Source organism: Corvus brachyrhynchos, unplaced genomic scaffold, assembly GCF_000691975.1.
Source record: "Corvus brachyrhynchos isolate BGI_N302 unplaced genomic scaffold, ASM69197v1 scaffold5, whole genome shotgun sequence".
Taxonomy (NCBI): Eukaryota; Metazoa; Chordata; class Aves; order Passeriformes; family Corvidae; genus Corvus; species Corvus brachyrhynchos.
In genome coordinates this window covers 12,347,742-12,364,558 of record NW_008238321.1, presented here as the reverse complement: position 1 = coordinate 12,364,558, position 16,817 = coordinate 12,347,742, and the positions used below count along the sequence as shown (strand labels likewise).

The following is a 16,817-nucleotide window of genomic DNA, read 5'->3' as shown; positions in this document are numbered from 1 at the left end:
TTATATCCATAGATTATCTGCTGGGCAAAAGATTTTTTTGCACTATACCATTCCTCTTAGCTAATAAACCTACTTGTCCCCCGACAGAACTTTTTTGTCCCATTACTTCTTACCATCCTGCACATTTAAATGGCTTTCATGACTGTTTTTGAAGACCCATTATTCATAATGTTGAAGCGTTCGAAAGTGAAAGCAGTTAAATATGAAGTGATGAGCAAGTAAGGGGTTATTAGGCGAGGAGTATACAACTGTTAAACACTTCAGAATGTTGTTTTTCTTTTTGACACTGTCTACATCACAGCAGTAACCAAGACAATGAGTAGTAAAGCAAGACACCTGAAGGAAAAAACTTGGCTTTTAAAAAGTACTCCATCTAAAAAATAGAAAAAGACAACTGCTGCTTTCAGCAGAAGACTGAAGTTCAAATTCTGTATTTGCTTTTCGTAACACCATAATGAGAGCTTACACACCTTTAAGCTTTTCCATCAGCTGATTCTGGTACACCGTGTACCTCAGTGCATGCATCCATGGCCTTACATCGTGCTGCTTGCATGACCTCAAAGCTTCATTGAAGAGAGGTACAAGACAGTCCTGGAAGAGGCACAGAAGTTGCAGAGTTGTCATGAGAGACAACTTTACTACAATGCATTTTCATTAATTAAAACCAAAGACCATTTTAGAGCAAACATTCTTATTTGTATTAGTAGCCACACTTTATCATTAACTAAGAGAAATACATTTCATGCTTGATTTTGAGACGATAACACTAAGAATTGCTCAGAATCAAGCAGAATTGTTTTCTGAACAATGTGACTAGAAATTAGATCTAGAACATTCCTGTTCTAGTGGTTGAAGTTGACATTTGGTTTTTAATTGCTGAAGTGATTTTTTAATTAGAATATTTTTAAGTTGCCTGGAAAGTAAATTGCATGCGTTGTAGGAATAAGTGTTACAACGTATTCAGAGAAGAATTACCAACACTCTAAAAGGCAACTACCAATAACACTTCAAAAATATCGCAAGTGTAATTGAAAGAGATGCTTTATAACTACAGAAAGAGTCCAACTGAGATGTAAACTTGTAACAACTTGGGTCAAGGCACATTAGAAAACTAAATGAGGTATTTTCACAGTATGATTAAGAATCAAAACAATTAATGTATGTTTAATATTCAATATTCCATGACATGACATGGAAAAAGACATTATCCCAATTTAGGTTTTAAACACACAGAATTACCTCTGATGTGAGCCTGTTGCACACAGTGTTTTCCAGAGCAGAAGAACAATACAACTGCAGAGTGCTCAACACTGGTAAAGACTGAGACACGGTGAGCGTGGACAGTCGCAAAGGCCCAATAGCGATGCGGGATGTCTGCTTTAAGTACTTAATAAGATTTCTGAAATAAAAGGATCAGGACAGTAATTTTTCTTAGCTAGACTTTAAGAGTAAATAGTCATATCAAAGTTACCGAAGAAAAACCAAATTCAGTATCTTGAAAAAGACGAGAAGGTGTTGCAACATCATACAAGTTACATTACAGTACTTTATTATTGAACTGACACGCAGAAGTACTTTATCCACTCATGTACTTTATAAACTATATAAACTCCACGTTAAACATCATCTCATTTTTCTTGAGTAAGCTTATAACTCACAACAGCTAGAACTGGCAGCAATCTACCGTGGATGCTGAAGCTTTACACAGTTATGTTTAACAAACTAGAAGAGGTTTTCACAGTGTATTCATTAATTCATAGCACATTTCAACTTACTCAGATATTGACTGCCACTTTTGCTCCTGTTCTATGTGGTTTACAGCTGTTGCCAGACATACTGAACTTCTCAAAAGCTGTACTTCAACTGCTTTTTGAAGTTCTCTTGGATCAGGACTTAGCATATTAGGAAGGAGCTTCTTCATGTCTACATGGAGATTAAACAATTGAAATCAACTAGAACTGCCAAATTTTATCAAGTTTCACCATCTGAGAATTCATTTTTGACAGTAAGAAAGTTTGGAAAAAAACCCTTTTAAAAAAACATGCATTATATTTATGTATGTATTCATATCAGAAATTCATCACAGATTATTTATAAACAGTTACATTAACTCCAGAAAACACACTTGCATCAACATTTAGGATGACCACTGCCAATCATTTTGAAGCTTGATTCATAAAGTTTATGGTCAGTCCACTGAACACAGCAAACTGCATTCAGAAGTTTCAGTCTGTCATTTATAGAGACAGATACATGAAGAAATATTTACTTTTGCATCTGAAGTAAATGTTAATTTATGCATTTATACCTATTTTTTCTTTGGATCCCCCTGCAAGCAGGTTGATATTTTCTCCTGGTAATAATTCTAGTTGTTCAGTGCACTCAGTAAGTTGTCCAGACTCAAAGCTGCTCAAAGATCTGCAATTCAACGTTTACAGTTTTATTTTCACATTTCTTACTTCACTCCAGTTGCTAAGTATATTATACAGCAAAAAGAAAAGACTCAAGAGTAACTCCAAGTGAGCACTTATGATAAATTCTAAGCAGAAATCTCCATTATACGTACAACAATAGAAGGCACTAGTTCTGCACCAAATGAAAGAATCCAGCATCAGAGTGAAAGAAAAGCCCCTTTCTCTGACAGAAACAGTCACCTTCTCAGACCTGCAAGATTTTACTCCACTGCTACCTTCTGTGCTTTTATTTTCAAATCAAGACATTTCAGCCAAAAGGATTTTACTATGTTTACTACAATCATGCAGGAATGGAAAGCAATCAGGTTGTCAAACAAAGGATCCTTAAACTTTGAAGGGCTTTCAATGTCACAAGTATATTTTCATGAACCAGAAAAATATCAAAGGTCAGGAAATAAATGCACAAGCTACAATTCTAAATTCCTTTCTAAAAAGAAATAAAAATAAAAAATTAAGCAGCCAAGACCACTTCTTTCCTATACTTTTTACATTAAATTAATAAAATAAGATATGTTTAAGACCTGTACCACTGAAATACATTTTATTTAAGTTGTGCAAAAGGATGTATCTTCTGCTGAGTGCAGCAGAATAAATTTGGGATCTTTTTTCTTCAATGAAAGATTTTTTTCTTGAATACTAAGCAGCCTCAAGGTACAGCAGCTATTTAGAAGGATGTTGCCTCTTCACTCATCTCTAAGTGTCATGGCCAAGTTTTCACCCTCCCAAGAACACACCTTTCTTCTTTGCATGCCTCTATTTAGAAACCAACACCCAATTTTTAAAATCCCTTAGAACTTTAATACTTCAGTTGCAAAATAATGAACTCTAAGGTGCTGTTGAATAAATTAATTATACCCTTACTTTATGTAGTTAAAATCTGCTTTCAGGTTGATTGAGGTATTACTATTGCTTTTTTTCAGTTCATGGACCATGTTTTGCCACTCCTGAACAGCAGACCAGTCCGCGATGGAAATGTAACATTCACATGCCTTGTTACCCAGGTAGTTTATCACTTCAGGAGAAGAGTCACTTGGCTTAGTCAGAACAGTTTTTCTAGTTTCTCCTGTGAAATGAAAAAAAAATTATATAAACACACACATAAATATATATATTAAAAGGCAAGTTCTATTACTCAAACATTACTTCTATGTCTTTTGCAAGGAAAACTCTTAAATTTTAAAAAAATCCAAGAGTTACACAACTTTTACAGTATTCTTCCACTGACACACTTTCTACGGGAAAAAAGAACCTTTTCAAAAGAGGTTTTGAAAAAATTTGGTTCATATCTGTAAAGTAGCATCAAAACAGAAAAACAGAACAACTAAATTAGGAACAAAGAAGGTTCATTTTCAAAGATGAAACAGAATACTGCAACCAAGTCTTAGTAGTTAAAAACCTCTGAGTAACTAGTGCACTTACGATACAATTATGTCACAAACACGAAGGTTTACGTTATGATGATCTAAAATAAACTAAATTACTAAGTTACAGAATATTTTACCTATTACCTTTAGTTTCATTCAGCTAGACCTCAGTACTGCAAACCCTCCTATCTACACGTAATATTGGTTTCAAGAGCACTAAGTGGTTCAGTTTAACAGCAGACAGAAACAGGTTTCCAGATTTCAGAGTTAGCCATTACCATGTGTGCATCATTCAATGTTCTCATTTTATGCACACACATTTACAAGATTGTATTTCTCTTAAAAAGAAAACAAACACTGACCATTCAAGGAATGCTTTGGGCTGGCATTATTCACACTGCTTGAATTGGCCAACTTCAGAACAGTCTTGTCAAAGCCTGTTATACAGCAATCCACTCCAGTCATGGAGCAGAGGTGCTCCTGGTATTCCGCAGTCGCTTTTTCAAACCTAAAACAGTTTCATATTCCAGTCAGAGTCTTAAAGAACCAGGCTGGGGTTTTTGTAAATAGACTAGATTCTGAGCATTATTTTACCCCCATACTCAAAAAGCTCGTATCACCTTCAGCAAAAGAAAGGGGTTAAGACAGGATACGAGTTTACTGGCTGAATTTCCAGGTTATAGCATAGGATAAAAGCTTGTCCATACAAGTTTTAATGTCAACTTCAAATAAAGTAGAGACACAAGGAAATAAATGAGTTTTATATTTGACTGTCACAACTTTAACCTGAATGAGTAGAGCTGAATAGTGATTAAATATATATCATTGATTAGAGAATTGCAGAACTCCATCTAGGGCAATAATTCACACCTGAACCTTGACATTGCTGAGAAACTTCTCACCTACTACAAAACTGCATGTGATTTTAAGGAACTTTACAAAAATGAGAAAAAGACAGTTATAAATTTAAAACATCTTTTTTGTTTGTTTGGGGATTTTCACATGGAATGTAATTAATGAAAGGTGCCCTTCTTCATTCCATACAGAAGAAAGGATGCATTCCTTTAAGGAGACCACGCAGTCAAGGCACACCCCATCTGTAATGATGACCCACTTATTTGTATCTGCATCCAAAGATTCTACTGCAATAGACAGAGAAGCCACTTTTTCAAATGTGAATGAAAACTGCAAAGCATATTCCTCTCTCAGCAAACTGAGTCAGGTAATCAGACCACACAGTGATCACAAACTTCACCAGAAAATATTTAAATTAGTAACATTTTGCAATGGAAAATTAAATACAATACAAAAACCCAACATTACTGTGTAGGATAAACTAACAAAAGCAATTTAAGAACACAATTTATATTCAAATCCTGGTAGTTTAATTAAAACTAACAGTTAAAACACCTGAAAGTGCTGGATGCATCAGGTATCTCTGAAAAGATACACGGACTATAATTGACACAGAAATTACATCAGCAGCCTTGACTTGTGCCACAATTTGAAAGACTCAGAATTTTCCACAGAAAGAAAAAATGTCCCAAGTTTGTAGCATCCAATAATTCACAAAAACTCACCGCCCTTCTGCTTGCTGAGCTACGGAATTGATCCAGGAGAGAGACTTCCCAACCACAGCAGAAGACCAGACAGCAATACCCTGAATAGCTTCAGGACAGTGAAGCTCACATAATGCTTCTACCAGCATCATAATTGTCACTTCCAATTCATTTCCCTAAATGCAAACCAAAAGTGTTATTTAACAAAACTCATCTATTGCAGGAGCCACACATCTGTGGGTAAATACTCAGAAATGGTGCAGCAGTATTTCATTATATGCATCCACAAGTGCTCCTCACATCCATCCACTGCACTGCTTTTGGCAAAGCAGAGGAGCCAAGGGAAGAGTATGTGCTGTGAATCCACAGCCTGAACATCAATGGTTAGCAATCACTTTGTGGCGGTTTATACCTACATGGGCATTCATTAAAGAGCATGAAGCAACAAATATCTATCAAACCTCCTTTGGCAAAACATTTAAGCAAATCAAGTTTGTACTGAAGAAATATTCATCCTTTTCTAGAAGGCTTTAACTACTTTATCCACCCATCCCACGCCCGTATTTATCTGCTAGTTAGAGGAAGGATACCCCCATGACACAACCCTGCTTCTCCTCATACCCACAGGTAAGCAAAGACATCACACTGCCACAAGCTTGGGATGGCCTCATACTAATGCAACACCAGTTTCACAAGGTTTCCACTAAATCAGAAACTGCTCAATTGAAACTGTGAATGAACTATAGCACTCATTCCTGTGTAGTATTTGACCACACATCAATCATACAAATTAAAAATGTGGCTTTAAATAACTCATTCTTTTACAACCAGTTGGTTTAATAACTACTGATTGTCTTAGCTTAGTTATTCTAGAATATCATGGTAAATATTTTTGCAATAGTCTACAGAGTTTGAAAAGAGAGTACCTGAGAGATGCTGTTATTAGTTTTCATTTCTGTGAGCAAATCAAATCCATGTCTGACTGTCACAGCAGGCTGGCCAGCCAGCAACCCAACCCTCATGATGGAAAGTCTAATCCGTGTCAGCCAATCCTGGCATGTCTGACGATTGGTGTAAAAGAACGTCCTGATAACCTTCAGGGACAGAAAAGAAATTTCATGACAACATTCTTCTGTACAAACCAAAATAGTTAACTGACTGATACTTATATCAAAGGCAGGAAGGTTTCTTTTCTCCAATTTTCAACTGAGAGATGAAGAAACAGATAAAATTCTGCATCTTTAATTTTATTCATGTAAATGGTCTGAAATCACACAAAGCATGCAACTGGCCAGGTACACTGGCAAGCAAGAAATCTTAATAGGAACTATCTATAAATTATATACCAGTGTCACATTAAAGTCTGATAATTATACAGCTTATTTCAAGAGCAAAGAATGTTTTGCACTTGGAACTACACAAAAGGGTATGTTGCTTATAAATAATTACTACATTCCTCAAAAAGCAATTTAAACCCTCAAATAACTGTGTTACTTTTTAACAGGATTGCTGACAATCTACAAATAAGTGACTGCTACAAATCAGAGATACTACAGGCTTGCTGGGTTTGTACCAGTATACAAGCTGGTACTCCAGAAACAAAGCCTGGTTTAACATGTTCTGTAGGAACACACAATGTTCTTAGGAATAAGCCAAAGTCCAAGTTTTTTAAGAGTCTCAAACTTAGTTCGAGAAGTTTTTCTGAAACTCCGTGGCTAAGAACTGCACAACCCTGAAAACACTGTTCATTCAACAGACTGCTCCAAGCAACATCAGCACTGTAAGGCAGACAAACCTTGGGTGGAGAGGTAAGGGCATTGGCACATCCTTCATATGCATTGTACATCAGTTTTTCCAAGTTCTCCAAATACTGCAGAAGGAGAACAAGCCTAAGCTGGTTGCTACTGTGTCCTTCATCGTTGTCTGCAGTAGTCCACTGGCTAACATCTTGATCAGGGTTTAACGTGTGCGCTGCAAGGCTCCTAATAATACCTACACATTTTACCAAAACACAGGGGAAAAAAGTTACCAGATGGTATTGTACTGAAATGGGTTGAGGGATAGCAATGCTATCTCTCAAAATCTACCACAAGCTAACAGTAATTATATTTAGAATTTATAAGCACTGAAAAATAAAGCCATAGTGCTCCTTGCCTTGGCCATGAAGACCTTGGCTTCACAACCTTACCAAAAAATCTCATTAAAATAAAGTGTATTTTTTACTTTACCTTCAATTGTTTGAAATGTATCTTGGGCTCTCCCCAGAGGAGTTCGTAGCTTTGAGAGAACAGTGAACTGAGCTGCTTCCCAGACAGCCCATTGCCACAGGACAGCATCAGTCTTCAACAGGTTCCGAGGGATGGTTGGCTGATCTCTCTTATCTAGTCTCTGACAGCTATAGAATAACCTTTCTAACCAATTATCCTTCCTGCAAGAAAACATCAGCGCATTAACACAAGTTTATACTGTACACACTTCACCTTCTGATTGCTCACAAACAAATCTCTCAAAAAATTAATTTCCAAGCAGCAATGTGTACAGGAAAATATGCCAAAAGGTATGTCTTTAAGACATTTATAAATATTTAAAATACACAAAATATTTAAAATAAAGCAATGTAGTTTGTAATGATAATAAGATATTTTAAACTAAATGTAACTCAGACTTGTTTACTAGACAGTCAAACTTTCACAGATTTCAGTTCTACAAGAAGTTCTTACCCAGTTCGGTGGAGATTCCCATACAAAATAAAACTAATGACATCAGAGAAATCCTGTGGGTGGAATGTATTACTTGGAGCTTTGCTCATGTGACTTCTTATAGCCAAAGAAATTTCCTGTATTTCAGTGTGGGTACGGTTACTGCAGGAAGAAGCGGAGAGGGAAAACAACCCATGCTACAATGTACTTAAATAAATCAAAAAAAGTTGTGTAAGAGAGTTACACACACACACACTATATATGTGTATATATATACATATATATATATATATATATATCTAGTGACTAAAACTAAATATACACTTTGGTATTAATACCAAGTGCTTTCAGAATTCAGGTCTTCAAGACAAATTATAGGACATAATATTGCTCAAGTTGTAGCACATGATATTACTGAAGCTCTGGATAACATGGACCTTCACAGGTATTCAGTATTTGCTTCAAGAAGTCATGCATAGCTTATCAAATTTGTTAATTACTTTGTGTTCTACATACTGTTCTTAGACCTGTGAAAGCACAAGAGAGATAACAAGACACTTAGAATCACAGAAGCACCAGGGCTGGATGAGACCTTTAAGATCATCAAGCCCAACCATCAACCCAGAACTACCACCGTAAGCTCACGCTTTTTGATTTTGAACTAAGACAGTATGATGACTTTCCAATGGCATTACTTTTCAGGTTAAGTGTCACTGAAGAAACTGAAGCATTATTTACACTGAAGTTGATCTGAGTGACTCACCTCAACACAACATCTAAAGGAATTGACTTCAGAAGTTTTCCAAAAGCTTGTCTCACACGAGCACCACTATGGACTAGTTGAACACGACACACATCAACACACCTGCAACACCAAAAAGGAAGGAGGTGTTACCATCTCCATTATCAGCCAAATTCAAATAACACACACAACTCTGTTCAAGTACCTTTGTAAAAGATCATCTGGAAGGGAGGAAGACAGGGCATGGAGGCTACTACATGCTTGAAGACAAATGTTCACATCTTCCAGAAGTGCTGAATTAAGGTGTTGAAAGGAGGAAAAAAAAAGTTATTCTTGCTGGAATTGGGTAACTTCTGCACTACTCTGCATTTGTCCCCATATTATTTACAGGTTTTGAAATTGAAACATCACATCACATCATGGAACTGTCCAGTGGTTTTCATAAAGTAATGATTTATGACTGGGACATTGATCTACCAAAAATGTCAGTGATGTGTCAAATCTCTTAAGACTGCATTTTATTTTAAGAAAATTAATTGTTTAAGTAAGAGGCAGGGATCCACTTAAAAAAAAAAAAAACATAAAAAGAGCATAAGTTCTTGCACAATACAACCTTGAAACATCCTTAAAGTAAATGCAACAAGTACAGTTGCTACTACCAGTGGGACAAGGCCATTTATGTATTTAATTTTGAAATGTAAAAGACATTTAAGCAAAAATACGCAATATCTTACTGTTTGCTAAAAGTCCTTTGCAAAACTTATGAAAAGATGGGAGAGAAAATAATGGTGCATATGTTTCCGACTTCTTCATCAGAAGAGCCACTTCCAGAGCCCACGTTGTAAGCAGTTTCCTTCAAAAACCAAGAGTTAGTCACTCTCCACAGTTACAGAAAGGTACTTTCTAATAGACCTTAGCCTACTTCACGTTGCACATCAGTATTATACCACAGCTCATACTTTTTAAACAAGGTATTTCTTAACTTTAAAAACCCCAGCTTTCACAGCATTTTGGTAATACAGGATGGCAACTATTGCAAAAGGGTACTTTCAGTGAGCAAACCCTTTCTTTCAGTAAAGTCTGATAGCTCTGCTATTGCTGGATAGATCTTAGGATGGTTTAAACTTTTCTAGTTTTCATGTATAAAAATGAGCTGCTACTTTTTTTCCACAATTTCATTAATAATGTTTAAAAAAACCCCAAATATTTGACTGGTTAAATTTACCCCAGGTTTCACATATTCAAATTACCCCGGCTTCTGAATTAATGTATTCTACTGAACAAAAAAAAAAAAATCCCAATTTCTAAGAAAATTTTCCTTACCTGGTATCTTGAGTAAGGTTATCCTTCTTAAGCAGTAGCCCCAAAAGGTTCAGTATGATTGAGAAATGTTTTTTTGTTGCTGTGGTTACAGTACTTATAACTGCTCCATCAAATAGAGAGGGAGAGGAAGAACTGAGGCTACTGGATATGAAATGGTCATGCCTGAAAAGGCAAGGAAAAACAAACTGTAAAACCACCCTAAGATTAGGGATACTCCCCTACAGCTCACATGAGGAGAGAAAACAACAGCAATCAGCAGCGAAAGTTAAACGAACACATACACACACAAACCACACCATGTCGAAATCCAAGTATTTTGATCCCTAGCCTAAAAGAACAAAGCTACAATCTGCCATCAGTCCATGCAGGCCAGGAACCTGTTCTCAGCTGTGTCTGGTATCCAATGCTTAGTGAGAAATCACCACAACTAAGAGTGGAAAGAGTAACAGTTAAACTGGTATATTCCCTTACTTTGACAACAGTTTCTATTAATAAGGTCTGAAATGCATTTACATCTGTTGTTTACATCTCATTACCTCTCCTAGATCTCTCAGTAAGCAAAATAGTAAATAATCTTTCCTCATTTACTTTCAATGGAGTTCTCCCTCAGTTATCTCTATTCAAACACAGGATTTCTAACCTGCCTTTGAATAAAAGGCCAACTTAAGCCAGGATATGCTTTCCTGGCTGAGATACAGTTTCCCTGTAATTAACGAAAGTAAAAAGTGATCAGGGAAGTTTGGGCAAAAGCTTGATTGTATCAACCTATTTTAATTCATCCCTCCAACAATATATTCTACTCAGATCAGTCCATCCTAGTGCTCTTAAAATACTGGTGAATTATTAAACCTCATACCTGGAGCAGTGTGAGTACAATGTATAGAGCACTGCGTACTGGACAGCAGGAAAGTGAACTGCTATGTCACCATGAACAATCATCAGGTTTTTACTCAGCAGTGCAAACACAGTCGGTGAAAGGGCCCACATCTATAAAACAATTGCAACACAAGCACAGAAACATAAAAAGGAGGATCTACTTTTAACTGTAATTGTCATACCATTAACTAATCTCTTTTGCTTTTTCCACACAGGAGATAATTTAACTCTATTATTTTCTTCGCTATTTTTTAGAAGTCTGTTAAAAGCAGTTCATGTTTTTATATAGAAAGATCTGGAAAGTGTTCTCATATGGCAAATAAACCACCAAAGGATACACTACAGCTTTCACCTGTCTTGATTTTCAAAAGCAATTACTATGATGATCTTAGCATTAAACCATTAATAACCCTGCTGAGATGTTCTTCCCTAGAAACTGCTTTTCATTCTGCACCAAATAGAGATACAATCCACCCATTGTTTCCCCTAAGTTTTAATACTGGAAGTTTTTCTAAAACTTAGGAAGTTTGGAGACAAATATGATCATTTTAGTCATACATATGTGCCCTACTGGTGTAATACATTAATTTTAATAATAAAGTATGTGTTACACTTATTGAAGGAACTGTCTGTAGAGTTTTTACTCACCCCAATTAATGAGTTTTTCGCATTTCCAATAGTACTTAGAGCACTGAGGTCAAATATAACAACAAACTTGGCATTATCCACGTTGGATATAAGCTTCTTGAAAGAGTCATGCTGGATTTCAGAACAGGCCTCAGGAAGATGTAAACTATGGAGAAGACTATTTAAAGCACAGGTCATTTCTCCTAGAATCAACCTGTAAGCAGTCTCCAGAACAGGAATGTTCTTCAGGCTCAATACAGCTTGGTATACAGCAAGGGCTGCTGCAACAACCTTGAGAGCATAATTACAGCAATAATTGATTAGAACAAATCATAAAATATACTAATCAGCAACAAAGAATTTAAAATTACTCTTCTTTAATCTATGAATAACTCAGTCTGATACACATACCTATCTTCAGTTTTCTGTACCTCTTACTTAGAGAATCTACTAATTATTTTATTTTCTAGATCATCCACCTAACACACTGAGTATCAGAGCCAGATGAAATAAGGACTTCTCTACGTGGAATGATGGCAAACTTACCAATTTCTTATCAAATCTAAATACTAAAACAAAGAAGTAGGTATATCTGCCTTTTCAGAAGTTTCAGATATTCAGTTAGACTAAAAAAAACATATTTAAGATGAGCTAAGTTTTACAGCTTAATCTATTCTATGAAGTGCATGAAGGCTGTTGGAATACACCTGTAGCAGTTACTTACTCTTACCTCTTTCTCCTTATGATAACGAAGAACAAGTAGTTTAGACTCTGGTATAAATAATTTCTCTACAAATGATGATGGTAGTTTTGTATTTATTTGTTCAACAATCTGGGGATAAAAACCAAAATAAGTATCTTTACCTGAACTTTTACTAATTCTTAAAGACTAATCAAAATACTGTTTTTCTAGTCCCCCACAATAATAAAGACATGTACAAACCAGTGTCAACAGATTGAGGACCGAAATGACATAGTCAGTGCCACAAGTCTGACAATTTTCCATTTGATCTAATCCATAGGTGATGACCATGTCGCAGTGTATGGTCATACTGGGATCCAGGCTGCCAAGTAAAACCCCAACACACTCATTGGCAGCTGTAAGCACAGCTTCAGAAAAGAACACTTGGTTTGCTGCAGTCACACATCTCATTACTCTGTACAGAACCTGCAAAATTAAAACCACAACTGAGTTAAACTCCATTAAGAAGAGATGCTATTTAATTGTATTCACATCCATTTGATATCCTGTCCCATCACCCACTGCAGCTCGATCAATTCTATTCTGAATAATCCTGGCATTACATTTCAGAAGTGTAAGAAAAAACAAAAAAACGAACTTTCAACTGCTTGGCTTCCAGTTCAGGTCGAGACCTACAAAACCTAAGTTCATTGCTCACAATTTCTGTTCAGTTCCAACTAATGTCAACAGAACTCCCCTTGCAAAACACAGACTAGTTTTCTTCAGCTTTCCTCACAAGAATCCTCCACAGATTAAAGCAGAAGTTACATAATTGTCTTGTCTTCAACTGGGAAATCCACACACTTACTTATCCAAGAAGTTGTGTCCCTCACAAAATTCTGCAATGACATCAATTCCAGTTGTGCAGGTCATCCAGCAACCACAAGACTTTGACTGTAGATATTTTTCTCTTATATCCTCACCGGGTACAGAACTATAGCAGCTACTTAGCATATCATATAGTATTTATTCTGAGTTTACACCATCCTACAGAGCTAGGGAAATTTGCTAAGATTTAATAGATACAATTTTAACAGGAATAAAAACCATCCCATTTTATAAAACCAAACTCCTAACTAGAATTCAGGTTTCTATAGCAGCATAGTTATCTGAATAAACAGTAACATGGTTTCAAAGATAACAAGCAAACTTAGCCACATTAACTTAAAATGCCTAAAAAAGTTCGTTTCTGATAAAATTCCCAAGTGCCACTATCACAATCTATACATTAATAAAATTATTGTAGCACATTTCTTGAAAAAAAATAGATTTAATCAAAGCTGAGAATACACATATTCATGTCACATTCATAAAACCTAAACAAACTCAGTGAATGGCATTGCTGTGTGGTGATAAATCAGGTGAGCAACAGAGAAAATTGAGTTCTTACATCAGTTACATAAGCTTCTGTAATTGGTGGTCCTCTGATGGGGCTGAAGCGCTCCCCAATGCTCCTCACCACAGTACTGAACACCCGAAGAAGTGCAGCCAGTTTAGGCAGCGACACCGAGGGAGGAGGAATATCCTCATCTACAGATTCCCCAGAAGCCACATGGCTGAGGTCCTGCAGCACACGAGGTTAATGTATCAGCACACATCATTAACTTACACAAGGGTAAAACATCAAAATATGGGACTGAAAATACTTCATCTCTTTTCCAGACATGAAACTGTACAATCCAATTACAGACATTTACCCAGTACCTCAACTACACACACACACCAAGGTGGGATCCAGGCACACGGTGACAACGAGAAGTCACAGAGTAGCAGTGAGTTTAGCCACCGAAACAACGTACTCAGACTGTATCTTGTAAATTAAACCAGAGGCTTATGAAGCTCCTGGCCTCTGGAACATGACCATCTGTACTGTTGCACTGTTACAACGGTTGTCCGCACACTTCTACCACTCTTCCAAAAAATTCCCATTCCCGAACTGGAGTTGAGATGTTTGACTGGCCACTCCCACCACTCGTGCAAACTGTGTTGATCTGGAGACAGAGTTTACTAACAGAGTGCTCCATGCCAGCTGGCACCAGTGCCTGGGAACATTCCCAGAAGTGCTGATCTCATTAGTTTAGCTGTAGCCTTGGTCTAGCCCACTGTGAGATAAGAAACACTGACTGGAAGCACCTCCTCCATGTTAGCACACGTTATCTTAAAACTCTTCTGTGACTAAGAATACACACATTGACCAGAGCAGCAGCCAACCTGATAAGCAGTGATTGACTGCACTGTGAATCCTAAAGCTGCCCCAGCAGAAGCTCTGGTGTACGGAGAAGGACACTGACCAAATTATTGATTCCGCTTTGAGTGACACAAATTATGCTCCAAGTGCAATTTTACCCACAGGACATGCACATTAACATACACAACATAGTATAATCTCCCTATAAGTATGTATTCATATGAGCACATAGACCTTAAAAGACAGCACTCCCTCCCCATCCCAAAGCTCTTCCTTTAATGAGAGCACCAGACAAGCTCTATGCCCTGTTAATTAAAACAAAGGTTATAAAGTCAAAATGAGGTATGTTAAATGAATATAATCTAGTTTTCCATCAGATCCTACTGCATTATCTCCTGCACAATATAATCTGCTGCTTTATTTTAAAAAAGACAGATTTATCATTAGTCTTGTGAAGCATTAGGATTTCCTCTCTACCCCCAACAGTTACTAGTTCTGAAACACCCTGAGGCTGAACAATTAAAGAAAACACCAAGGAAAGACCATGAATTGTCTTCACATCAGCTCTTTAAAAATGAAGGCATTCATTCCTGTTTGGTCAATTGTTTATAATTTTATTACAACATGATATTCTCCATCAATAACAGCTGAAGGCCTGGTTGTGATACTAATTAAATAGTTCGTGAGTATTTGTGCAGTTGGTCATTATACATGACTGAAGTATACTCCATAATTTGGTCCTCGTTTCCCCAGGAAAGCCATATAATTTTATTTTCTACAAATGTAATACAGCCATAAAAATAACAGCTGTAGATTTATTAAGAAAACCATAACACTTAACTCTGGTATACACCATAAAGTCTTGTTTACCTCAGCATAAGCTTCCATATCTTCCAAAAACTGACCCAAGAGCGTGGTAGAAAAAGTAAGATCAGCCACCCAAAAGGGCTCCAAGCTCTGCAGCCATCCTGTATAAAAATACCAAGCCAATTAATACAGGGTAACATAAAAATCATTAAATTTTAGTTGCATATTGCTGAGGGAAAAGTTGCTGAGCTAAGAGGAGGTCATCCACATGGAAATACTAACACTAGATGTTTTTAAAATAAATATAAATTGTAACTCCCTCTTCTGTCCTTCTGCAAAAATCCTTTTAAGGTTCAGTTCTGCCCCTCAGCAGCTAAACACTAATGATAGAATCTAGGACTATGACACAAGAAACATAATAGACTTGCTGTGAATAACTCCCAAGGAAACTGATAAAGCTATAGGAAAAACTTTCCCCGTTTTTTAAATGCCAGTACAGTATCTTTACCACAAAGATTTTCTTAAAGTACTCAGGAAAAAATGTATCCTTTCACAGAGGATATACTAAGACCTATAAATTTATTTAAGTGTTATAAAATTGCACAGAACAACTGGTGCTTAAATGTACCCTGAATAAAGCATCCCATTGTCCCAGAATTAGCACAAAATGGCAAATGCAAATTTACTAAAAAGTTAGCAACAAAGTCTCTTGCTACGTAGCCAGAAACTCAATTTGGTTTTATGTCAACTTCCGCATCAGTGGAACCAAACTTGAGTAAGTAAACCCACAACATCTGCAAGCCAGAGCAGACTCTGAGACTCTCCATGAGCTCCTCTGGCCAAACTTACCAGAGACCTGTTGCGTCAAAGAAGGTTTCTGAGTGTGATCTATGTGCCACCCAACCAGTATGTCCACTGTGTCCTGGAAAGCAAATGTGAAAACAGAGTAATTACCCAATTTGCTGCACCAACACTTCTACTCAAGAAAGAAAACACAGAGGACAAAGAAAGCTTACCCTAAAATTGGTGCTGAAAATGTGTGGGTAGCATCGAGACACCAGAAGGATGCACTTGACACACTTGCACAGTAACTCTGGGGTATCAACATTTTCTAGGATGGACTGCAGGCTGGTCATTACAAGCTGAAAAGTAAAGCAAAGCCACCAGACATTTCACTTCATTAAACATGTGAGAGGACACATCGTAACAAACTAGTTTGATTCAAACAACAAAACTCTACTCTTCCTTCAGGAACAAAATGTAAAAAGCATCATGTATACTGTACAAAAAGAATCACTTCAAGGGGGCATTTGCTTGAAACATGGCAGAGCCAGGGAACACTCTTCTTTAGTTCTTTAGCCACAGAACAACTGTTGTTTTAAGTCCTATTTCTCCTGCTGCAGCCTTCTTGCTCTG

At 36.8% G+C, this 16,817-nt stretch overlaps 1 protein-coding gene across 1 annotated transcript in view; it reads right to left on the bottom strand.

Annotated features, from left to right (window-relative positions):
• The window catches only part of SMG1 (SMG1, nonsense mediated mRNA decay associated PI3K related kinase), a 51,819-nt gene that overhangs the window by 25,243 nt on the left and 9,759 nt on the right, over positions 1-16,817 (bottom strand). Inside the window, exons 6-28 of the mRNA XM_017734212.1 lie at positions 16,418-16,543; positions 16,251-16,323; positions 15,465-15,562; positions 13,797-13,970; positions 12,608-12,832; positions 12,395-12,496; positions 11,686-11,955; positions 11,018-11,148; positions 10,162-10,323; positions 9,573-9,691; positions 9,044-9,131; positions 8,860-8,961; positions 8,118-8,258; positions 7,626-7,825; positions 7,193-7,389; positions 6,324-6,491; positions 5,419-5,573; positions 4,201-4,346; positions 3,336-3,537; positions 2,309-2,418; positions 1,776-1,923; positions 1,240-1,399; positions 471-591 (exon numbers count right to left, since the gene is read on the bottom strand). Of these exons, the coding sequence (XP_017589701.1) occupies positions 471-591; positions 1,240-1,399; positions 1,776-1,923; positions 2,309-2,418; positions 3,336-3,537; positions 4,201-4,346; positions 5,419-5,573; positions 6,324-6,491; positions 7,193-7,389; positions 7,626-7,825; positions 8,118-8,258; positions 8,860-8,961; positions 9,044-9,131; positions 9,573-9,691; positions 10,162-10,323; positions 11,018-11,148; positions 11,686-11,955; positions 12,395-12,496; positions 12,608-12,832; positions 13,797-13,970; positions 15,465-15,562; positions 16,251-16,323; positions 16,418-16,543 (3,418 nt within the window). The remainder of the gene's footprint in view (positions 1-470; positions 592-1,239; positions 1,400-1,775; positions 1,924-2,308; positions 2,419-3,335; positions 3,538-4,200; positions 4,347-5,418; positions 5,574-6,323; positions 6,492-7,192; positions 7,390-7,625; positions 7,826-8,117; positions 8,259-8,859; positions 8,962-9,043; positions 9,132-9,572; positions 9,692-10,161; positions 10,324-11,017; positions 11,149-11,685; positions 11,956-12,394; positions 12,497-12,607; positions 12,833-13,796; positions 13,971-15,464; positions 15,563-16,250; positions 16,324-16,417; positions 16,544-16,817) is intronic.